This window comes from Corvus brachyrhynchos, unplaced genomic scaffold, assembly GCF_000691975.1.
Source record: "Corvus brachyrhynchos isolate BGI_N302 unplaced genomic scaffold, ASM69197v1 scaffold215, whole genome shotgun sequence".
Classification (NCBI taxonomy): domain Eukaryota; kingdom Metazoa; phylum Chordata; class Aves; order Passeriformes; family Corvidae; genus Corvus; species Corvus brachyrhynchos.
The window spans coordinates 628,319-653,822 of NW_008237887.1; the positions used below are offsets into that span (position 1 = coordinate 628,319).

The 25,504-nt window shown below is 47.8% G+C and overlaps 1 protein-coding gene across 15 annotated transcripts in view; it reads right to left on the reverse strand.

The window, feature by feature from the left end:
- The window catches only part of EIF4G3 (eukaryotic translation initiation factor 4 gamma 3), a 104,629-nt gene that overhangs the window by 44,515 nt on the left and 34,610 nt on the right, over positions 1 to 25,504 (reverse strand). For 10 of the 15 annotated variants that reach the window (XM_017732718.1, XM_017732730.1, XM_017732729.1 and 7 more), the window contains 7 exons: positions 22,947 to 22,979; positions 17,122 to 17,142; positions 16,158 to 16,337; positions 15,043 to 15,157; positions 11,675 to 11,775; positions 8,871 to 8,993; positions 4,274 to 4,382 (listed from right to left, as the gene is read on the reverse strand). In XM_017732718.1, the coding sequence (XP_017588207.1) occupies positions 4,274 to 4,382; positions 8,871 to 8,993; positions 11,675 to 11,775; positions 15,043 to 15,157; positions 16,158 to 16,337; positions 17,122 to 17,142; positions 22,947 to 22,979 (682 nt within the window). The remainder of the gene's footprint in view (positions 1 to 4,273; positions 4,383 to 8,870; positions 8,994 to 11,674; positions 11,776 to 15,042; positions 15,158 to 16,157; positions 16,338 to 17,121; positions 17,143 to 22,946; positions 22,980 to 25,504) is intronic. The other 5 variants (XM_017732724.1, XM_017732723.1, XM_017732721.1 and 2 more) reach the window with 4 other exon arrangements.

The window sequence follows — 25,504 nt, forward strand, 5'->3', positions numbered from 1 at the left end:
AAAGAGTATCCCAACAGCTGATTTTGATTCTGGAGGCTCCGTGGAAGAAAAAAGACATGGGAACTGGTCTGGAAAAGAAAACGCGTCACCTCTGGTTTCTGGAACATCCTTTGCAGGAACTCCTGGAGCATTCCTGACATTTACAGCTCGCTATAAACAACTGCCTGGATATCCTCTCCCTGAGTCAAAGGAGAATGCTCAAAACAAACCCCAACCAAATGCATTTGAAGTGTTAAGAAAATAATTTTGAGAGCTCAAACCAGCACAAATCCACAGCTGCATTTGAAACCAGAGGTTTAACTCCCTTCCTTCAAACCGCACCTTGTCTGGCCAATGTTCTCGCCATGGATACAGGCTGTCTGCACAAAATCCCAGAGAAAAGTGATTTGAGGAGGGATTTCAGAGGATGAGGAGCAGATTTGGCTAATGAGAAGCAAATTTGAACCTGAACCCCCATCCCAGAGAACAAATCTCCAAGCCCTGGCAGAAGAGGACTCATCCCTGCCAACTGCTACAGAGTCACGTGAAAAACTCACAGTTGGGGAGGGAAAACAAAAATCGACGCAATTCATCCCAACTGGATCAGATCCCTATTCCTAAATATGCTGAGATCATTCCTCATGTTATATTTAGAAAGTATTTACAGGAAGTGCCGGCTGCTCCAGGGGAAATATCAAGAGATACTTTTTAAAATTTCTGGATAAGTAAAATTTTTGCAAAATTATTCCTTAAAGATTCTTTCACATACCCAGTGGGACAGACCCTGCTGCCTCCTTCACGTAACAGCCACTGTTGGCTGCTGGGTGGTCCCAGTGGCACAGACAGGCCAGGGCACTGGATGAGGAAGATTTTACTGGATACAGGAATTTGTTCCTGCTCTGTGGTGTTTATCTGACAATAGCTGCTGGGCTCGCTGCCATTTTTCCATCTTTTGTCCTGATGCAAACACTCACGAGGCAGCACTGGGACTGAGTCAGTGTCAGCAGAGGGGCTTTGGAGCTTTCCAAACTCCAGGGTCTGTCATTAATCTGTTTTCCTCAAACCATGTTGTACATTCTCCATGTCTGATGCACTGCAAGATTTGGAAAGAGGTTTAAAAAGAGGGTAATACTACTCTAAACATCCCCCTGAACCTCTGCAAGTGGAATAAACGTGATTCCATGCAGTTCTATCCCACTGCACCTCCTGCACCAGCCTGGCCTGCAGCCAGGCTCCACAAGGCTTGGCTGCTGGCTTGACCTGGATTCTCCAGCAGTATCCTCCCTCTGGCAGCCTGGCTGGTATGGACACACCAGGGGCATCTACAGGAATCAGAACCTGCACCTCAATAATGTGATTTTTCAAGGCACTGTAGCAGCAACTCCTACACCTGGTCCAGTGGAAGGCATCCCTGCCATGGCAGTGGGGTCAGAATGGGATGGGCTTTAGGGTGCCTCCAACCCAAACCATTCTGGGATTCTATGAAATGCAAAGGCTTGTCTTTAAAAAAACATAACCAAGGATATAAATAATGCAATCCAAATCCAGCCTCGGGAATGACTTCCAGACCAAGGCAGCAGGGACTGCAGATCCTGGTCTGCCGGCAGAACACGCGGCTCCGATCCCGACCCGGGCCCAGCAAACGGGCCAGATGCTGCTCACAGCTACCAACAGCTGCACAAGCAGCACTGGCTATCACAGAACCACAATGGAAGCCTGATTCCAAACTTCAATGGATGCAAACGAGCACAGGAGAGGAAGGGCACGGGGAGGAGCCAATCCGCAGGGTGAACACAGCAGAGGGGACTCTGGAGAAACAACAGTACTGGTTTTAATGAACACTTCAGCCACACAGCCCTCCCTGTCACTGCTTTTGTTTTGGAAGCATCCCCCAACATCGAAGTGAAAAATCATTTTGATACCTTGGCATGTATTTCTGGACAGACGTGCCCCCCAGAAGTCATTAGTTCAGTTTAAATGTTATTAATGGGGTCTATTAATTACTGACACCAACCCCAACACTGCTCTGCCCCCCCGGCCACAGCCCAACGCTCTGGGTGTTATTCCAGGGCTTTCCCTGCAGTGCTTACATAAATGTGCTCTTTAGCAATTTTTGGACTGGAACAAATGTTTGACTCCTTCTGGGATGGAACGGAGGTAAACACAGGGAAGCTCATTGGTGTTAAATCCCAGTCAAGCCCTGCTTTATGTTTAAACCAGCACTGTCAGAGCTGTGTAACTCAATAAACATACTTATTTCCAGTTTACTCACAGCTGCCTACAAAGGGATTAAGTTAAGGAGAGAGAGAAGAGGGATAAGACCAGTTTGTCCTGGAAATCCACATTTTTATACAGAGATGAAATACTGTGATGGAAAGTGCTGGATTTTCAGAGATCAGAGTTCAAGGAGCTCTTGGTCATATGGTTTAGTGGTAGGTGGTCCTGTGAGGAGCAGGGGGTTGGACCTGGTAATCTTACAGGTCCTTTGTGGCTGGAGATGTTTTGTGATCCAGGGCTTTACAGCTCAGCCCCAGCTCTCCCCCGAGGGCAGGTGCACTTCAGAGGTCGCCACTGCCACCAGCACTGTGGGGAGCTCAGAGGATGGCAAGAGGGACTTGGGAATATTGGCAGAGGGGACACAGACAGGGAAGAGCAGCTATGCCAGAGCTAGGCAGCACCAAACAGCCAAGGGAGCTCAGGCAGCACAGCCACAGGGCAGCCAAAGGACATCAGACCCACCCAGGCCTTGTTCAGGTGACACTGGAGACATCGAAGGTGCACCGACATCTAGTCAGAGCCACAGGCTGCCTTTAAGTGGGAGATGGGACCAGACCATCCCCAAAAGGTCCCTTTTCAACCTTCTACAACCAATTTTTAGACACTGCAGCAGTTTAGAGGTGCAGCACTGGAAGAGGGAAACCCTGATGTCCACGCTGTGGCTGTAAGAGCAACCCCAGGGACACCGTCCTTGGCTTCCCAGCAGTGACTGAGCTGCAGCTGGGATTGGGGACATCTGCAGCACCAGAGATGTTGGTTTGTCCCCTCTTCTAGAGCTGTGGTCCTCTGGGGCTTGGTTGTCCTCTAGCAAACCTCTGCCAGGGAACACACAACAGGACAAGAGGAAATGGCCTCAGGTTGTGCCAGGGGTGGTTCAGGTTGGATTTTGGGAAAATTCCTTCATGGAAAGGGTGGCCAGGCACTGACCAGGGCAGTGGTGGAATCACTATCCCTTTAAGTGTTAAAAAACCATCTGTGGATGTGGCACCTGGGGACGTGGTCAGTGCTGAACATGGCAGTGCTAGGTTAATGGCTGGACTTGAAGATCTTGGAGGGCTTTTCCAACCTTGGCGATTCTGTGACTCCAGACACTCTGAAATAAAAGATCTCAGCCCTCCGTGACTTCCCTGCACGCGTCGCTCCAGGCAGAGCCCAGGGAGGCTGTGATGCCGTGGGTAAAACTGGGAAGCAAATAGCGGTGTCAGCTCTGTACCCCAGCACCCATCTGCTGACACACATCAGGAACTACAGCTTCCAATGGCTACAAAATTCCAGTGTGGGAACAGCCTGGGCCTGCTCCGTCGGCCTCCTGGGACAATGCCCTGAACGGTTTAACAAATCTCCCTTCCAAGGTATATTATGGAATATCCTGAGCTGGCAGGGACCCATCAGGACCATCGAGCCCAACTCCTGGCCCTGTGCAAGACACGCCAAGGATCCCACCCTGTGCCTGAGAGTGCTGTCGAAGGAAATGGAATTTTAAGAAACTTTTTGCATCTGTGCCATTTTTACCAAAGTCAGCAAAATCTGCTGTGGGCTTTATGAGACACTTTGCACACTAATGGGTTTTTCCTAGTTCATGTTGCCCATTCCTACAGGACTGGACACACAAGCAGCTCTGGGGAAGCCATACGATCCTCTGGATCCATGCCACTGCTGTGGCTAATTATCCAAATGATCCAAAGCCTCTCTGGCTAAAGCATTTCCCTGACAACACACTGGTTTCTGGAGGATGGCACATGGGTGAGAGGAGTTTCATCCTTCTGTGTGCTCTGAAACAACGTTTAGGACACAGAAGCTGGAAGACAATTATTTTTAACCAGTTCCACATTAGCAAATTCCAATTAATTCCCTTAGCAACACACTTAAAATGTTCCACTGGAGGAAGAGAAGTTCCTCCCCTCCTATTTCTGCTGCCTGCTGGTCTCCCTGCCAAAAATACTCCAACTAAAACAAGAAAGGAGGGGAAAAAATAAATGATTCAAAATAATGAGGGAGGAAATCTCCATGAACCGACCTTGTTTGGAGGCGGGGGCCGCGGTGCCGGGGGCGCTGCCAGAGGGGTGGGAGCTCTCCACGGCTCCGAATGCCGCGGGAACGGGCTCGGGGACCTGGCTGGGCACCTGCTGGGGGGGAGGGACAACAGGGTGAGCCTCGGAACATAAAAACATGGAGCAAAGGCAAGGGGGGAGATGAGACAGGGTGGGATAGAGAGGAGAAACCAAAGGCAGGGAGAATAAAGAGAAAAAGAGAAAAGATACACAGGTCAATTGGACACATCCATAAAGTGCATGGGAAAGGGAGGGAAAGGCGGCAGGAAAAGGGGAAAAGGATGATCACTGTTAAGAACAGTGAGGAAGGGACAGCGCAGCACAGTTCTCAACACACTTTGCTCTCCCAGCACTTCTTCCAGCAGCTGCAGGAACTGTGATTTAAGTTCACTTTTGGGACTTGACTCCTTTCTCAACTGATCCATTATTTCAACCCTCTTAGAGATTTAAATCTGTTTATTTACTCTTCCATGTATTTACCAATGGCTGATGTGTGCAGGATGGGATGAATGGTGGACAGATGTATCTGCAGACACATCACTCGCTATCCCAGCAGGAAAATCATCCCAGACTGGGGGTGGTTGGATGAAAAAATCCCCCAGCATCACCTACAAGCAGCCTGGGGGTGAGACCTGCAGGGCAAGAGGAGAATAAACCCAGCTGGGCAGCAACCTGAGGGAGAGCAGGAAGAGCAGATTCCCAAAGAACATGGATTGCTCCATATGGAAGAACAAAACAGAAAGACTCGCAAAGACTGAAGGAAGACTGAAGGAGCCCCAGCCTGTGGCAGACACACATATTTTAATTATCTCCCACCAAACACTTCACTTGTGTTCAAGAAAGTTTGATAAAATCCTCTGTATCTATTCTCAGAATTTAAGGAAGACCAAATTAGTGCCCCAGACTCGAAGGTGAAACACTTGTTGGACTGAACACAGACAGGGCAAGGCAGCTGGTCACAAAATCCTCTGAAATGCACACCAGGGACCAGGCACAGAAGAAAATGGGGCTAAATTTTAATTTAATTTAATCCCAAGTGGAAAGCCAGGCAGCTCCCTGCAGGTGTTTGCTCTCACCCAGTTCTACATCCATGAACTTCTCTGAACATCTACAGGAAAAGGAATTTGTAATCAATCCAAACACAGCACAGTGTCAAAGACATGGGTGCCTAATTCCTGATTTCAGACAGGCTCTCAGAAATCCATGCAAAACTTATTTCCCTATAAAAAGAAACTCTCTGGCAACCTGTGTCTCTTCCTGGGACTCTTTTTCCCTCCCATTTCCAGCTTTTTGCCGATTGCATCTGAACAGTGCAGGATAAAGAAGGAATTATCTCCAAGACACTTTTTTTCACCATTTCAGGAAGACCAGGAAAAAGCACATCTGGAAAAATAAGAATGAAAATTTAAGTAGGGGTGAAGGGTTGAAGTTTTATTTGGGATTGCTTCTCTTTCAGGAATGAGCCTGACAGACTGACTGGAGAGCGGATGAAGAAGCAGCCCAGCCTCCAGCCAAAGGGAAGAAGCCAAAGAAAACCCAGCTTTACAAATGAGCAAGTTTCAAGAACACTTTCCCCTTGCCCTCAATGATCAGGACTTTCATTTTGTAAGAAAATTTATGGATGAAATCAGTGGCAAAAAAGGAAACTGTGATAAGAACCACAGGAGCCTAAGGAGACCAGTGAAGAAGAAACCTGTGAGCCCAGAAACTTCTTGGGTCAGGAAATGTATTTCCTTAAGAAATGCGGAAAACAGTCATTTATTTTGTGGGAATGATATTGCAAATGAATAAATGGTCCTTATGCACTGAGCCTTGCAGCTGCAAAATGGAGCAATTAGAGAGTTTTTAGGAAAAAAATCCCACTGAAAATCACTCCCCTGATTTATGACACTCTGAGGGTTGCTCTGGGTTATTCTACCCCACCACGGCCTGGACACTGAGCAAACACAACTCTGACAAACTCACTGAGACTTGGAAGAGTTTTACCATGAAAATAAGAGCATTTACTCTTTAAAAAGTGATCTTCTGTGGAGGCCAGTGCTGAGGAAATACCATAATCAGATTCTGGCCCTGGGCTTTCTTTCTCTTCCCAGCAAAAAATAAGAGTGAAAATAGTGTCCTGCTAGAAATGGATAAATCATATCTCCATGTGCCTCCAGCTGCTCTTGCAGGAACTTTAGAGCACTTTATGTGCTCAAAAGCAATTCAAATACAACACAGAGGCACTGGGGAAACTCCACCTAAAGCACTTTTTGGTCAGTGACACTGAGTAAAAAGTACAGGAATGGCTCAAACCATGCAGCTCATCTTGGCAGCAACGCTCACCTCCTGCACAATTCCAATAATGTTCTGATGTTAAGCACAATTCCAACAATTTTTTGATGTTCAGCACTTAATCTACTGAGAGAAGAGGGTGCTTCGGGCTTGTGTTAGCAAAGTTTTGGTTTGAGTCAGTTAATAGAGTAATTCAAATATAAAGGAAAAAATGAAAATTTGGAAACTATTCTTATTATAAAATGGTTTCTTTTTCAAATGCAGTATTTGGGCCAGGGCCTGGTCTCCATCACTTCTTCAGGAACTTTCTTCCTCTGTGTTTGTACCATTTAAATAATGAGATAACAGATTCAGAGAAAGAAGTATTATTAGAATTTGCTATAATTCTAAAATCTCATTGGACTGGGAGTCACTTTGATGCTGCCTTGTCAAGCCCTGAGGCTGCACACTCACATTTTGAGTGTTCAACCAGTTGAAATCTTCCTGAGCACCCTGGCGAGCAGGGTTTGATCCAGGGGGATGGAACAAACAACAGCAGCTCTGCTCCCCCTGCACTCTCCTGGGAGCTGCCCCAAGTCAGGAGCATCTCAAAAGCTGTGGCTGAATATTGAAAATTTACTGACTCGAGCTTGTTCAAAACAGTAACACCCCCACTACTGCAATTCCTGAGCACAGTTATTAAGGCCCGATTTAATTTCACCCAAGATATTAAACATGCTCTGAAGACTTGATTTAGAGAAGCTGTTGGGACAATAACGTTCAATTTCCTGGCTTAAGTGGGCTTAAATTTTCAGTTATGTTACACTAATGAACTTATTCTGGTGAGCCCAATTTCAGAGCTCTTCTGTGATTACCAAAAGTGGTTCCAAGCACCTAATCAAAAGGGAGGCTGGATATTAAACAATGGAATATTTGCATACCTTGGAGGAGATGATTGGACATCACTGCTGTGCTCTGCATATAAATTACAGCAGATCGGAATTCAGGCCTATTAACCTCCTCTTGAAACACATTTATTTCCTTCTGTTTCACTTAATTGTAGTGCCTTAAAATAGATTTCAGAATGTAAAAATGATCAGGTAAGTGCCTGGATTCACTGCATTTGTGGGAATACCACAGGAAATCCTGGCTGGTTCCAACTCTTCCCACTTCCAAGGGGGAAAGTTGGGTAGCAAGAAGAAATGGGGAGATGATCTCACCAAGATTCCCACATGTGGCATCTCTACTGTCTTCTCTGATGGAAAGAAGTTTAACTGGTGCTTTGCTGCTGCTTGTCCTCGATGGGGCCCAGAGGAGAAAACCAGTGACAAGCACAAGGTGGTGCCTTAGATGACACAGGGATTTGACTGAGCTGGAAATGGCTGAAAGCTGAAATCCTGCTGGTCTCAGGGAGGGATCTGCAGATCTCACTTCACCTCAGTTACATCTCCCTGGAATCCCAAGCTCCCACTCCAGCACAGCCAGTGTCCTCAGACATGGGGACATGCTCCTGCCTCAGCACAGGATTCTCAGCAGAAAAACTACTCCCACACGGAGGGGAAAGGAAGGTTTGAGCTCAGGAAAAGCTGTTTCACCTAAAAGCTGCCAAAACCTGGTAACATCCAACAGGGAAGAACACGGAAGAAGAAATCACGTTCCAGCACCAGCTCTGCTCTGCAGCCCAGCCACCACCTGGAAAACCCTCCTGACCTCTAACCAGGGATTTAAAGGGGTCAGACTCAAAGGTGTACAATGGGAAGGGAGCTACAGAAAATTATCTGGAATATTTATAATTCTTCTCTCATCAGAAAAATGCATTTTTAAGTTTGAACACCCAGAGACCAAACATGTGATAAATTTCTCACAGTTCTGTGAGAAAACTCCCGAGCTCCAGATCTTCTGGTAACTCTAAAACTGCTCCAGGAAGGCAGAAAGAACAGTGATGCAGCTGAAGGTCTGTAATCAATCACCTGTGTGACATGGACTTTCCTCAGGTGCAGAAGACTTAACAGAGACACCTCCTTTCCCACAGATATTTTGGCTCCTCCTTTAACACTGAAACTCTGAAAAACTCTGAAAATCTACTGCTGATACAAAACCAGGGCGGGGGAACGTGCAGCAGCACCAACGCTCCACATCAACAAGCTATGGACTGCTAAAAATGACCAAAGTTGGGAAAAAACAATCCCTGAAGAATATTGGTAACTGAGGAGCATCCAGGTGTCTGAGATGATCGGGTGTGGCTGGAAGTATGAGGGAGAGGCACAGCAAAGCAAAGGTCATGGGGGGAGGAGCGCGGCCCTTCCTTACCTGAGGTGGAGTTGGGGTGGAGGTGGGTCTGACGATGGGGGGGGTGGGGTTCCTGCTGCCCCCTCCAGACATGATTTCTTCTGTTATGTCCTTGCCTCCCTGGTTTGGATCCCGGATTCGGATCTACGGGATTGAAAAGATTGCAACAGTAACAAAGGAATAATCCCCACAATGTTCCTGTCACCGCTGTCCTTGTGCAGAGCAGCGTGGGCAGCACGTGCTCCCATCACACCCAGCAGGAGATGCTCTGGGATGAGCTGGTGCTCGGCAGGAACACTGGGATGTGGCTTGTTTCCATGACTTGGAATGCATGGCATGTCATCCCTTCATCAACACCTAATTTAATCAAAACCTAATTTAATCATCAACCACACCAGTTCAGTCTAAGTATGTGCACCCTGTAATTCAAAATACAGTCTCTGCTGCTGGAACGTGAGTTTCCTGCAACTGAGAAAACTTGGGAGACAGTTTAGGTACAGAGTTAAGCTTGCCCAGTAGTGGAAAGGGCAAGAATGGAGAAAAGGCTGTGTTCTACCCCAACAGGGAACTCGGTGACCTCGCCAACCCAGCCGCTGCGAAAGGGGAAAGCAAATCAGCAAATCAGTCCCAGATTCCACCAAAACAGAGGGAGACAAACAAAAATACTGAGTGGAGGAAAGGGAAACTGAAAGAACAAACTCAAGTCCTGTAGAACTCTGCAGCATTTAGGAAAAAAGTGGGATTTTTGAGTCTCTTCACAGCCCCAAAATGGGAAGAAAAAGTATTTTCCAAAAGAAACCACTCCAGAACACTCATCACTGAATCCTCAAGTGACACTTGAGCCAATCTGTGCCCCTGGACAGGGGGACAGCCAGGACGTCTGGGATGTTGTGAAGCAGAGCTTTTCATCTCCAGAGTAAGAACTGGAGATTCTGATAACCCTGAACACAGAGTGCTGTGCGTCTGCCCACCTTCTCCAAAGCTCTTGGCTGAACTCGAGATAAGTTCCATGCAGAAATCCAAGCAAACAACTCCAAGCAGACCAGGAGACATCATCGCCCTTCCCAGGGCAGGGGCTCTGCTGGGAACCACCCTGTAATGGCCCCTTGGCAGCAGGTGGGACTGGATGGTCTTTCAGGTCCCTTCCAAGCCAAACCCTTCCGGGATTCTGGGCTGTAAAATCCTAACTGCAGAAGGGTTTTGTGATTTGGTGGTATGGTGGCTTCAGTCTGGGTTGTGAGCACACAAACACACACACTGCACTCAAGATGCTCAAGTCTGGTCTTCTCTTATTTTTGATGGAGTTTTTTGCTAAAACATTTCACTAACAAAGAACATTTCAGCAACAAGGACCTGAGACTTGGCACTAATTCCTGCCCTCTCCTCTCCCTGACACAGAGTCAATGGCCTTAAAACAAGATTTCCCTGCCTGGAAGTTTGTAGCACTCAAATACTCAACTCATGGTGGATGTGGGTGTGTGCACATTAATACATTTAACTTTAATTTTTCTCATTTCTCCAGTTGCAACACCAATTACCAAACTGAAACAGCACATTCACAGAGAAGCATCTCGGGCATTTAAAATCCCTTTTCTGCCTCAAAGAACTTGACTTGGCTGGCATGGAAGTGCCTTAATCCCAGCTAAGCGTGTCTGATCAGCTCTGCATTTCAATGGCATCGGGGATCTGGGCATGTCGTGTTTGGGATGCTGAAAAGAGACTCCTGGGGACTGAAGAGGTGACAAAAAGGCTGCTGAGAGCAGCCACCAAAAAGGCCTTTCCTGCGAGCACAGCTCACACATTGTTCAGTTCTTCCGGTCTCCCAAATCAAGTGTCACCCCAGATCATCCTCAAAACTCAAAAGATACAAATATTCTGCATTTTGAGACATGTCCAAGTTCCCTTTATTCTTCTCTACCCCCAGGAAACTGTTCTTTTAACGCTTCCAAAACACTCTCACACAAATACTGCTGTAATTTCCTTTTCAATCCTTTACAAATGATTCATTCAAGTTCAAGTCCACATCATCTTTTTCTGGTTAAACCTTACATTCACCTTTACTGTTCCCCACCATCCACCTGGACATGGGTTTAAATTCCATTCATCTGCTTCTCTCACATTCCCCCCAGTGAATTAAAAAGAGAGGGAATGTGCTCTCCAAACCCACTTTCATAGTGTGGTCAGGTTCTTTCAAGCCTGTAAATACATCCAAAACTTACTGGTTTTTCCACCTTTTTCAAGGCATAATATTCAGTAATTTCTAATTTGTCACTTTGAACCAAATCCCAACATTCTCCCACACTCCTGAGCTCCCTCATTCCCACCTGGCTCTTTGGGAACACTCTAAGCAGCAGCACAGGCAGGTGAGGATTCCAGGCTTGGGGAAACCATGTTGCTTTTGTTTATTTAAAACCAGCAAAATGATCTTCCTTTTTGATTGGCTGAGATGTCACAAACTCGAAGTGGAGAGTGCTCATGGAAAAATGGAAAATAAGGCACCACTGCAGCACTGTGCAATGTTTAATTACTCTTAATCTCTTTGGGAACCACAGAATGGCTGGTTTGGGATGGAAGGGACCTTAAAGCTCATCTCACTCCATGGGCAGGGACACCTCCCACTGTCCCAGGCTCCTCCGAGCCCCAATGTCCAGCCTGGCCTTGGACACTGCCAGGGATCCAGGGGCAGCCACAGCTGCTCTGGGCACCCTGTGCCAGGGCCTCCAGTGAAGGCAAAGCCCAGGTTTGATCCTAAGAACATTATTCATGTCCTTGCACCTCCCGCCCAGGACAGCCCCCCGGGCTGTGTCCCTCAGCGCCTCACTCACCGTTTTCTTCTCTCTCTTGGCAGGCGGTGGCTGCTGCTGCTGCGTAGGCACAATGATGGGAGCAGACTGGTACACGGGCTGGCTGGGGTAGAAGGGCGTTCCTGGGGCAGCCAACGACACAAACCAGAGGGACAAGGTCAGTTTGACTGCTCATGACAGAAAACCAGGCACAAGAGGTACAACTGGCCACAACTTCCAACATCCCTCTGGGAATGCTGCGTTTGCTCTGCCCCACTTCCACTAAACAGAAGCTGATGCTCCATCAAGACAAGAGATTCACTCACTATTTCTTATTTGATTTCCATGACCAAAAATTGACCATGTGCATCATCCATTTTCAAGAGGCTGTGGACACCACAGAGGCACTTGCAAGACCATCCCTGGACCCCTCCTGAGGGCTTTTTGCTGGGTTTGCTGCTGGTTTATCAGGGGTTTTCTGCGTTTGTACAGAAATTCTATCTAACCAATACAAACAATTTGCAAGGTCAACTGCAACCTATTTGGAAGCATAACCAGAAAATTTAATTATAAGCAGTGTTCTTCTCATGCTGCAACACACAAAAAGCACGACCACGGTGATTAGTGCAGAACCACACCATGGTGCTGATCACATCCCTAACAGCCAATGTGGTTCATTATGGTTTTCTGTACAGAATGAGAGTGGCTCAATAAATAACCAAGTGCTTTAAGACCATGCCAGACATCAGGGCGGCAGAGCAGAGCTGCCTCCTGTCCATGGATCAGGTGTCAGGGGAATGTGTAAGGTGCTGCTGGGGTGTTTTCCCTTCTAGGCATGGATGCTTGATGAACTGAGTGCTTGCACTTGCCTCTGGAGCAATCTGATCTGAATTAACCTTTAACTGGGAATGAAAATCCGGACTGTGTCTGTAACCCAACTGGGAGGTCACTGTGATCTCAAGCAAAGGGTGAAATCCAAGAAAGCAAATTAAACCAGCCCAGCACAGCCTGATTTGCAATTTCCAAGGATGCATTCCTCCTGCTGAGAGCTGGAAAGCCCCAGCTCAGAGCAGGCTCCCTGACTGCATCCTCAGAGTGGGAACTTTTCCCTGTCAGAGCAGAGAGCACTGCATGGCATCAAGGAACCCAAATGACACTCCTGGGTGGGCTGAATCGCTCAAGAAATGTCTTGTTTTGAAAGTCACGGTCAGCAGAGCCACTTCAGATCTGGCCTCAAAGTCTCCACCAGCATCTCTGCAGGCTGGGAATCAAAAATTATTGTCCAGAGCCGCTGTGGCTGCCCCTGGATCCCTGGCAGTGTCCAAGGCCAGGTTGGATGGGGCCTGGAGCAGCCTGGGACAGTGGAAGGTGTCCCTGCCCATGGCAGAGGGTGGGAATGGATGGGCTTTAAGGTCCTTCCAACCCAAACCATCCTGGGATTTTGTGATTCTACGAACCCTCCTGCTGAGCAGGTGTCCAAGCAGAGCCTGGGTGAGGTGAGGGAACAGGAGCCTGGAATCCTGCAATGTGTGAATTCCTTCCATTCGTAGTTTCCTAGAAACCAGATCCAAGCACATCACCTACAGTGTGATCCTGGCTGGAGAGGCAGCTCCAGCAGAACTCAGGGAACGACTCTCCCTTTATGAAAAGTATTTTAAAAACACAAATCCTGAAAAGAGTAACTTCTGGGAAGAAACAGCTTCTGTGACAGGCCAAGTGCATTTGCCAGTGCCACACTCTCTGCTCTGCTCCCTGCCTTTGGTCCCTTCCAGTTCTCCAGTTCTGATCCCTCCAGTTCTCCAACTTTTATTCTCCCTCCTACCCACTGATCATTTCGAGGTCTTTCCCAACGTTGTACAGAAACCCCCTGATATCAGAAAATGATAAACTGGAAAACTGAGTTATAAAATTGTACTGTCCATTTTCAAAAGTTTTGTCTTCCACTGGATTTTCCCTCATCACCTCCTTTAGGTCCTTCCAGACTGCAATGATTTTGATATCCAGCAGCCACACTGGCTACAAATCCTGTGGTTTATGGAAAAGGCACTGCCAGCAGCATTATCCATGCCTGGACTGCAGATTTAGCTGTTCCCCAAACCTGGCAGCACCTGGTGAGAGCCTGAGCATTCCCAGTCCCTACACACAGCAAGGGGGTGACAGCAGGGAAAGGTGGATAAGTACAGGCAAATCCTTGGGTAAACCTTCCCTGCCTGCAAAACTCTGCAGGACAGAGAGCTCTGGCTTCACCCACTGATGCTCCACAGATGCAGCAACCTAAATCTGGGACTGAAGGATTCCAAGATTCTCTGCAAGAAACCAGGCGCTTCCAGGAGAGGAAAGGAGCTGGAAATGAACCTTTTCCTAATGACAGGAGTGAAGGCAGATAAATGTCACTAAGCAAGCAGGAAGTAGGAAAGCAGACCTGTAACAGCACAAAAAATGAGGAATACTGGGCAATTTCCTCCTCTAGTGGATCAGATTTGAGGAGCCATTGCAATATTTCTTCTACTTTCTCCAGGATCAACCACCAGGAAGGAGCTGCCCTGTAATTACCCTCTCTCCTGATCTCAAGTTGCATTACCAGGTTCAAAGGCTTCATGGCAACCTTTCAATGATTCCCGTGAGTTCCACACAGACCAAATAAATAAAAGAAAGAAGGAAAAGAGGAAAAATAAGACACCTTTCCAGGCAGCTACTGGGTTCTTCTCTCCTTCCCAAGGGATCTGTGTGTGTGAGGAGCAAACCTGCAATGCTGCCAAGGGTGCAGGTCTGTTACTGTTCAGCCTGGAAGGGAATCCGTCACCCTAATGCTCCGAAATTCCAGCAGATAATTCCCACGGGAGGCTGAGAATATCTCTGCCCCTAACAGACTGCAGAATGTGAGTGGGCAGGGAGCAGTGAGTAACCAAATGCATGAAAAGGCCAAGTTTTGGCCTATGCAGGGGTTACAGACTCTTCCACTGGACTGAATTATCTTTGCAGCACAAATCCAGGGAAAAACCCCCATGGCTTGTTCTTATCCCCCACTACGCACCAGAAACGCTGGGATAAGAACTGTTAACTGCTGTCAACGCTGGAGCATTCCCAGGGCACGGCACAGTGAAAACCAGGACTGCCAGATGTACCCACAATACCTTAATAAATAACAATGATTGAGCAGGGACTATCAAACAGCCCCATTCCTGGTCACAGGTGATCCTGGGCAGCTGCAGCCTTTCCTGACACACTCACACAAACAATACTCTGGGATTTTTCAGGAGTGAATAATCAGGGCTGTGACATCACCAAATTTAGCAGCTATCTGAAGTTCAAACAAATGCTAATCCAGCTTGTTATTATAAATCTTCAGCTTGACAACAGAAAAACACACCAAGAAAAGACTTTGTAAGGAGTCTCCAAGCAGAACTTACCGTAGGCATTGGGGAATTCTCCAGGACCTGGGCCTGGATAAAAGGGTCCTGGTCCTGGTGGCTGCACAGGATATTGCTGGGGCGGCCCGACATACGGGGGGCCACTGTGACGATACTGGGGGGACAAAAACAACCATCACTTTACAAGGACTTGGGCAACCTGTAACTGAGCCCCCCCGATCAACAGGGATCTGATCCTCAAGCTGGTTAATTACAGCTTTGGGAATCACAGAATCACAGAATTGTTAAGGTTGGAAAAGATCTTTAAGATCACTGAGTCCAACTGCCAACCAGCACCACCACCCCATTCACCACTAACCACATCCCCAAGTGCCACACCCACACCTTGTCTGAGCACTTCCAGGGATGGGGACTCCAGCACTGCCCTGGGCAGCCTCTGCCAGTGCCTGACCACCTTTTCCACAAAGGAGTTTTCCCTAAAATCCACCTAAACCTCTCCAAATGTTACTGCCAAAAGTAAGGCAGAGCCAAGGCAGGGAGGACACAGGAGCTGAGGGGGATCAGAGTGACTCCCTGGATTGCAGCAATACTGTGTGTTATGAGGCCCAAGGGTTTGGAGTGCCTGTGGATCTAGTAAGTCAAATTAGGTATTTTTAAAGCACTAAGTATTTTCCAAGAGCTTGGTTTCCTACTGTGTTTGAGGGAGGCCTCAAAAAGGTGATTGATTCCTACTGCCTCCATGCACAGAAGAACAAATACTTCACACAGAGAAAGGACAAAGGCTGAACCACAGAATCATGGAATCATTTAGGCAGGAAAAGCCCCCTACAACCACCAAGTCCAACTGTTCTCCCAGCACTGCCAAACCCTCCCCTAAACCTTGTCCCCAAATGCCACATCCACTTGTTTCTTGAACACTTCCAGGGATGGTAACTCCACCACTGCCCTGGGCAGCCTCTGCCAATGCCTGATCACCCTCTCCATGAAGCAATTTTTCCCAATATCTAATCTAAACCTGCCCTGGCACACCATATGCAACTGCCAGCCTGATTTCACACAGACACATCCCTGCCCGCTCCTGCTGGGACCTGAGGCAACCCCCACGGAGCCAACGTTGCTGTGCAGGTCCTCAGGTGCCTGGACGTTGGATTTACCTGTGGGATACAGTACTGGGGGCCCTGAGGCATTGGGTAGGGCATTGGCAGGTGGTTCACCATCATGATGTGCTGGTTGGTTTGGTACACGGCAGTCGGGGTCTGCGCTCCAGGACGGATGGAGGGGCTGCTGTTCTGGATGGTGGCTCTTGGAGGCTGGATCTGAGGCCTCTGAAAAAACTAGGAGAGGGAAGGGAGAGAAGAGAGAAAACAAAGAACCGGTCAGACTTTCTGGGAAAGAATTGGAAATATCCTTACGATATTATAGTTACGGTATTAGTTTCCATGGGTTGCCACACTTCCAGAAAACTGCAGGACAGTCCGTGTTTCTCTGGGAACAGCAGGGCCCTCTATGGCTTCCTACTTTACAAGGCAGAAACAGGCAAGAAACTTTACAAACTAATAATTATTAATTTGTATCTCCTGAATTTTACAGGTGAACTTTCAGAACAAACTTTAGAAAAATGAGTTTGTCTAATTTTCTTTTTATAAGGTGGGGTGGCTGCTAAAATACCCACCTTTATAAATACCCCAGGGAAATAAAAGATCAAGGCAACTGTTCCAATTTATCTCCAGAAGAGTTAAAAATCCATAATTTCACGAAGGCCAGAGGCACCTCATGTCTGTCCTCCACACACAGGTGACTTGTCCTGCCCTGTTTTCCAAAGGGTGGCAACCTGTCCCAGGGTGGTACCAAAGCCTTGCACCCCGCTGGGATGGAGTGATGCCCCCGGTGGATGGGCCAGGCCCAGGGAACCAAGCAACCCCCTGGCACGGGCTCCATCCTCACCCCTCCCGCGCTGGGAACGGCACCGGCAGTCCCGGATGGAGGCCCTGGCTCTGGAGTCTCGGCACTCTCGGAGGTCAGGAGGTAAGAAATGCACCGGACACTGAGGCATTCACTGACGGAGGAATGGTCAGGTGAGAGACACTGATGCCATGCAGAACCAGGAGTTAGAGTTACCTGTATAGGTCTGAATCCTCCCTTCAATAACGAAGCAAGAAAGCAGCAGGAAACAGAAAGAAAGCCAATGGAACAGCTTACAGATCAACAGGAAGGAATAGGATACAACATGCACCCTAAATGCACAAATTCCAGCCAGCTTCTGCCCTGCTCTGACTCATGCCTTCCAGAAACGGCCAGGAAAAGACACTGAGTAGTACCATGGACTCTGCTGCCAGAATCCCACAGGGTCAGAACTTTCCTAGAAAAGTTTTATACGGAAGTATAAAAGTTTAAAAAAAAAAACCCAAGCAAAAAACCCAATCAAACCATGATTCACTGCACGAAATGTGACACTACAGGAAGACTTTATGTTTGCTCTGCTCCTAAAACATCAAATATTTCTCCTTCTGTCTCTTTCAGTGGTACAGGGGGAGCAGATAAAGCAGAAACCCTGGCTCCAACCACGGATTTCTCTCCTTTTCTGCACCAAGACTGGGAGGGAAAGAAATGCCACATATTTAACTGTTAAATAAAAAATAATTATAATAATTAGGCCACCACACATCACACTGAATCCTGCTGGCTGCTGTGCAGTGATGTGTTACAGGGAGTAACTGTGCCAGGAGGAGTGAGAAAAGAAGAGAGGGGAATGAAGGAATGAGCTGGGATTATCCGCCCCAGGTTCAGGAAGGATGGGGGAGGACAGAAGGAAGCTGTGATGTCTCTATCCTCGACATGACAACGAGCTTAAAATGGCCATTCTGGGGCTGCTGAGGACTTCATTACACCTGAGCTGTTCCCAACAGCAAACGATTTCTCCAGGAAAGCCCTGGATGACTCTTTCAGATTTCCAGACATTGTTAAGGTGAGCACAATGATTTTATGTCCAGCCCTGTCAACCTGGATGAAGAGCTGTCCCCAGCACACTGGAAATATGACCTGAACCAGGAGAAGGCAACTGTTCGGGGAGAAAAGTTTGGAAGTGAGGGTGGAGAAAGCAAACCAGAAGAACAACACCTTGCCATGGTCGTGCTGATAAAACCGTGTGGCTGTGAGATGCGGGGGAGCTATAGGAGTGTGGCATGAACCAAGCACAGGTGATGAATTTATGGTGAGAATCACCAGAGTTTGTGATTTTTCAATATCCAAAGACAGCAAAAAGTAAAAAAGTCTTTCTTCTTTCACTGAAATTCACTGAGTAATGATTATTTCCAACCTGTCAGCAGGTTGTAGCACAGGTCTCACCGAGGGAGGGCTGGAAAAATTTAATAACCCCCATGGGTGTGTGTTTATGCAAAGAGAAAAGGGCTGGAGGCTGAAGTGAGACCTCTCTCTATCAACAGCACTTCCATCCACAGGGCAGTGCAGGAACACCCCCAATGCCAGAGATGGGGAGACTCCACCTATGGAATCTGCTCCTCAGGCTCCCGCTGCCCCTCCAGAACCTGCTCACAACCAACTGAGACCATCGAGAGAAAGCTCCGAGCCCTGGAAGCTCCTTGGGCATGGACAGCTGCTCGTTCCATCGCTGCCAGCTGGTCCCAAGCTGGGGAAGCTCCGTTCCATGAGACACGTTCTGCTCCTCCCTGCCGGCGCAGGAGGAGGGACAGTACTCTGCTCTGGAAGTGGGGGTGGCACTGACCTGCTCTTCCATGAGCACTGAACACCCCCCAGAGCTGCTCAGCTGCTCACCAGCAGCAGGAGGGTCTCTGACAAGGAGCTTCAGGCAAATGGATGTCAAAAAACCTCTCAGAGCCCCCCTGTGTGCCCACACCATCCTAGAGCTGGCTCAGCTTCAGGGATGGGGAGAAAAGGAGGAGAACTTCACTTCTACCAGGAAGACAGAGCAGCAGGAACAGCAGATCCATTATTCCAAGCAACAGGACCATCAGAATTTTGGTTGTTCAGCAACCAGTGAGGACCTAGGCCATGGTCCTTGAGACATGTCTCATCCCTTACCTGTCCAAGTCTGTTAGGGAGGGATTTCTTGGATCACCTTGGAGTCAATGCTCCTGGGCAATGTGGTCTCTGACTTCACCCAAGCTCTGCACTTCAGTCAAGCTTCTTGTACCCCTGTTATTAATTTTTAGTCTCTCTGGTGCCACCAGGAAGGCTGGTGGGATAACCTGAGCCTGGTCTGGGGGAGGGAGGAGAAGGAGGTGCCTGACAGGCAATGCTGCAGGAACTGAGGAGCTGCAGCCCTGAGATGTGAAGATCAGAGAATTGTGCAATTGTTTAGGTTGGAAAAACCCTCTAAGATCATCGAGTCCATCCCTAACCCATGTCCCCAGGTGCCACATCCACACATTGTTTGAGCACTCCAGTGATGGTGCCTCTGCCTCTTCCAGTGCCTGACCACCCTTTCCATGAAGAAATTTTCCCAGTATCCAACCTAGACCTCCCTTGGTGCAGCTTGAGGCCATTGCCTCTTGTCCTGTCCCTTACTCCCTGGTGTCAGGAGCAGGAGCTGCAGCACAAATCCCCAGGTCCTGCTTCCCCAGCACCTCAGTGCAGCTCTTGTGGCTGGCTCAAGGCAAGGCTTGTTCCCTTACCCTCAGACTCTCCCAGTTTTATTATCTACTAAATGATAAAATTAAGAGGAAAAAGCCCTTTTTGGTATTTAGAAGTGGCAGCTCCTTCACACACTCATGAATGCAGACAGGGAAGTGACTGCAGCAGCCATTTCCCATCACTTTCTGACTTGAAATACCCCAAAAAGCTACAAAATGGCCAGCTAAGACAGTTCGGGGAGTCAATTCCCAACCTCTCAAAGTCCCAAAGCTTCTTCACAACAGCACCCAGCCAAGCCCATTCTCTGTTGTACAAGTTACACCCAGAGGAACTCAAGTAACCCTGAGCTAAAACTGGAACAAACTCCACCAGCAACCTCAAGCGAGAGGCTGAGCCATGAGCAGCAAACCTGCCTCAAACACAGTTCAAGTCAGAAGGAAACAACCACATTTCAGTTTCTATTTCTGATTTCTGTTTTTAATTACACCAGCCTCTTCTGAGCACCCATTTCTAAAATAAACCCCACGCTCCCCAAGTCACTTCGTAAGTGAAGGGTTTAGGCAGATTCAAATGCAAAAAAAATCTGCATTTTGGAGCTCAGGTTAGAAGAAAGCTGCTGTTCTCAACTGTGCTTTGTGAGGATCAGAAGCAGCAAAGTGACTCCAGAGCCTCACTTAGCAAAAACTGGGAAGCTCCGTGCACAAAGTGGGAAACGGAGCAGCAATTCCAGGCAGGGATAGCTACGTGTGCTACAGCATTTGGGGAAAAACACAAGCTGACAGTGTATTTAAAAATACTGCCCAAAATCCTTTGCAGGAGCTGTTTCCTGTCTCCTATAAAGTGAGGTTTTCCAGCAGATTCTCAGTACATGATCTGGGAATCAGGGTTTACTGATGCATATTTAACTTTCAGTCAGAACTGCTGCAGTTACTTCATTTCACTTCAGCCAGTGCTGCTGAACACCCTAAATCTCTTGTGTTTTCTCTCACACAGTGTGGTCACACTGCCTCCAGCATTAACTGGCTCCACCAACTCCCACTGTAACCGTCCAACTCCAGGGCAGGCGTTTCCATCCAGGAAAAAGCCCTGCTTATAAAGCTGCCATTCCCCTTCAGGTGCTAAAGTCATGCTCATTTGAGTACCCTAAAGATGTAATAATGACAGGCAGTAACACTGAAGAACGATCCATTGTTTGCCTGAAGGAGCCCCAGAATCAACACAAGGCACATGTTAATAAAAGCTGGGATGGACACAGGGAATTGCAAACCCCCACGGTGCTGCCGCTGCATTCAAAGGGAACGTGCAGTTGTTGCAGCAAATATTAACCCTGCTAAAGCCAATTTACTTATTTTGCACTTTCCAGCTCACAAATCTCAGTCTCCAAGCTCTCAGCTTGTGTTACACAGTTTAACCAAGTTTAAAAACTCCCATGTGAGGATAATTATTTATGTTGGTCTCGAGTATCCTGTGAGTGCTGGGATAAGGATGAACTTGCTCCCACAGCCGTGACCCTCCTGCACGTGGCAGGGGCCAAAATCCCTCTCTCCACCCCAACCCACTCCATGGGTGTTTTGGATTAAAGGTTTCTCTGTTCCTGTCCTGATCCAGCACATGACAGATGTAACTGGGAATAAAGCCTGGAATATTTTTCTAATGGTGACAGCTTCTCACAGATAATAATGAGCAGATTCAAATGTAACAGAGACAAAAATCTTACTGTGATACAACTGGGAAAACACTTGGAATTTACAAGCGGAGTTAAGGGCAGGGACATAACTGGGTCCGAAGGAAAGTTCTGGATCCAATTCTGACAGACTGGTGGCAAACTCCCGCCAGTAAAGCCCCCGGTCACTGGAATATTTCCTGCAAGGTTGTGCTGCCTCAAGACTCGTGGGCCAAAACCTGCTCAGAGAGAGCTCAGTAAATTTTAGGAGAACATTAAATGGCTCACAGTGTATATATCCCGTGCCTTAGGAATGACCCATGAAAGAACTAAGGAGCTGCAGAGCAGCAATGCAGTCTCTGTATTGTGCAGTATAAACACCGACCTGAAGTTCAGGTCAAGAACAGAAGTATCTAAACAAGATCCTGATCCCATCGTTCCCAGGTTGCCCCGTCATCCTGCAAACATTCCTCTACCACTGCCTGTCCCTGCCATCCCAGCCACGCACAGAAATCATTCCCCCCGTCCCATACGACCTTTGCCTGTGAGCAAGCAAGTGCAAATGTCCCATTCTACTCTTTACATTCCTTTTTTCGCCCTGCTCTGGAAGGCTCCAGCTCCCCTGCTGCTCCCTGAGCTGGAAGAAATGAGGATGATGGGGATTTGGGGGTGTCTGTGCCCACCTAACACTGCTCTCCTGAGACAGAACTCTCCCCACGCTGCTCATCCCAGTGTTCCACTGCTCAGTAACATGAGTGAAGCGAGAACAAAATAATTCCCTGGAACAAATCTTCCATGCCTCAAGCCCCTGTCCTGACACCACAAGATAAATGGGATCAACCTGCTCCTTCAAAGCCAAGGAAGATCTGGGAAAGCTTTCCTGCCTTGTCCTGCCTCTCCTCCTCTTTCCCACCAGCAGTGCCACCTCTGCTCCCTCAAAACCCAAAAGAAGCATCAAAATCAGTTCCCAGGGACAAGGGTTTTGGCAAAGAGAAGTGTAGGAGCTGATAAAAAAGACAATTCCAGACACCCTGCCTAGGACAGATGGGCCTGTGTATCTGTCCTGACACTGGGGAGGTCCTAATTCTGCCACCCCTGAGTTCCATGAGCCAGAGCTATTCCTGGTTCTCCTTCTTAATAATGAAGTGGTTCCTTACAAAGTCCAAGTCATGCAACAGGAACACTAAAGGATCCTTAAAGGTCTGGCTTTTGTGGGCTAAGTAAAAACAACATTAAGCAATGCAATGGTGACAGATAACCAGGTGTATCACACAACAGTGCAGAACTGGAAGTCATTTGCTTTACTCCGAGTTGGAAAAGCAGGATTCTCTCGGGTGACATCTTCAGGAAACTGAATCCACCGACCAGTTTGGGAAACACTCAGAATGAGTTTCTAGTGATGTGAGAAGGCAAGGGAAGCCCACAAATCCCTGGCAATGACTCCTAGAGGTTCTCCTCCCCTGCAGGACATGGGGTGGTTAATGGGAGCGGTGCCCCAGGGGTGAGGTCAGAGTTACTCAGCGGTGCAGGAGGTTGTTAGCAGGGTTATGCACGTGCCAGTAGCTGCTACAGGGCTGCTTTCCTCCACTCGAGTTAGTGGGTGAGTCATGTCCGCCCCCCTCCCCCCAGCCAACTAGTGCAGGGTGATAACGAAGGGGCAGTACTGTACCTGGTGATGGGCAGGTCGAGGCCCCGCTGCAAACTGACGAAAGGCGGGAGAAACAAACACAAAAGGAAAGGCACAAAGAGTCAGAAACACCACAACGAACCAAAATGTCACACTCTATGCAAAATAAACCCACAGAAAATAAAATAACGACACAGTCAAAAGCTTTGCTGCGGGACAGCGACACACAGGGACTGAGGTGTCACGATGGACATCGCTATGGGCACTGTACTGGGAGCTGGGATAAACAGCCAAAGCTGCCTGGGATCCTAAAGGCACTCAGGGATGCAGGCATTCCTTATCCTGCCTGGGAAAAAAACATAAAACCAAAAAAACCAACTTAAAACAAGCAGCAGTGGAGATTCTGAAACTGTTCAAGGTGGAGGTAAATGATTAAAGCAGCTGGGCCGGAGCCATCCCAGGGATTTAGTGGGAGCAGAGGATGGAGACTCATGGCTGGGAAGAGCCAGGGAGGCACAGGGGCCGTGGGACATCCCTGTGAGGCAAAGAGCAGCCATTCCTTGCACGTACACCCCCTGCTACTGCATTTCCAGCTTTTCTCCTCCACTGGGATCGCAGCAAACCCCTCCTTAATGAGTGGGATCTGTCACCCTCTCTGAAAGTGAAGGATCAGGTTATCCTGGGGTGTCCCCATGGAGCTGAAGGCATCAGCAGTGGAGCCTGGATGGAGAACAGGAGGTCCTGGTTCCCAGCCCTGAGCTCAGGCTACTGAACCACTTCCCACTCACTTGGGCCACGCACAGAGGAAAAAATCCCAATTTAACATGCTCAGTCAAAATTAAAAGCATTTCCCAATAAGGAACTGATTGTTAAAATAGAAATAAAAATGAATGCAAGAAATGGAAAATATAAATAAAGATGACAAGGTACCCACTTCCAGAGCAGAGTTAGGTGTTGAAACCCTTAGTTCTCAGTGTAACAAGCAGAGCTCCACAATGAGAGCAGAGATATTGATAAGAGCTCCAGTAATTAACTGGTGACCACAACTACATCCATAGGGGATTTTACCCACCGCGTGCCTCTGCTGTGATGGTTCAGCACAGCCACCTCTGCTCATTCAGGGGCTCTCTGTGGTTTACTTTCTGCCTCAGAACAGTGACCAAAACTGGCTACTAATTAGTGACTTTCTTAATAAGTTTTCTTTCTATAAGGGGAAGTGGGCCTGGGTTCACTTGCAGCCCTTCCAGCTCTTCTAAAGCCATCAAACACGAAGCAAAGCATAAATATTCACTGGTACATGTGATCTTTTGCTTTATAAACACTTAAATTGCCTAGATGTAAAGATTTCCAAGAACTAGTCTACTAATCCTGGTGTTTATATATTCCTTTTACCCTCACCTCATGGTGATACTTGGATGGAAAGTCATAAAAACCTTCAGAAGCGAGTAAATACGGACACACAGACTGTTCCTGGGACAAGAATTTATAAAGAATGACCTGCACTGGTTCACCAAATAGTTTTCTCACCCTGGAAAATTTTCCCTAAGCCTTACGTTAAAGAACAGAAAAGCAAAGCATAGTCACCTTGTGAAACAAAAAGCTGTAATTTCTATTTTAATAAAGCAGAAGGACTCAGAGCCTCTTGGCATCCTCCCAAGGCTCCGGGGGGGAGGAGGGCAGTGGCTCTGTGGATGAGGAGAAACAGGTACCTGGATGAGTCTCAAGAGATAAAAGCACTTCAAGTCCCTATTTTCCCAAAGAACTTCCCCTAAACCAGCTCAAATATCCTGTGTTTGGGAAAAGGGACTAAAGGTACCCTGGAAGGGCTGAGCCTTTCCGTGGGGCTGCACGTTCTGTGTTAGACACCAGTGAAAGAAAACAGCCAAAAAGAGAATGTTGGGATGCAGAAACCTCGTACTGCTTCATTTCAGGGCCAAAGCACCTCTCTCATCCCTGTTCCAGAGAAAAGATTTGTTCTCACTGCGCCTAGAACAAGAGCTGGAAGTTTGTATCTGAAGAAGCCAAAGTATATTCCATGGTGGAAAGTAATGTGTGTTACAAGGAAAAAATACAGAAATAAAATAAAAGCTCCAAGTTAGTGAAAAATGCCCTCATCTGTTTTGCACTGGTCACCACTGGCTCTTAATTTTAAATTTTTTTGAAAAGAACTCATTTTGATAGGAATTATTCCTGTTAATAGCTGTAAGCAACAGAACAAACTGTAGTCACTGCTGGCTTAAAATACACAGTTTGGGGTTGTTTTTTCTCTGTTTGATGAAGACGGTAGATAGGAAAACTTTATAAATCTTGGGTCCAACCTTCCTGCCCCACGCTCCTCACTCCCTACAGTCCTGCCCACTGCGCTCCATGGACACAGGGAATATTCTCTCCCTGCAGATGTTGGGCTGGCACACCTCATCCCGCCTGGACTGCTCCAGCAACCTCTCCAGCACATCTTTTTTTGGCAGAAGTCCTAAAATTGGACACTTTGTGTTGAGGTCACCTGGTGCTCGGGCTGGCATGGCCAAGAGCTAATGGGGAGTGTTCAGCACTGCTGAAGGACCCAAATTTTGTTTTCCTTCCCCAGCTGGAGCTGTGCA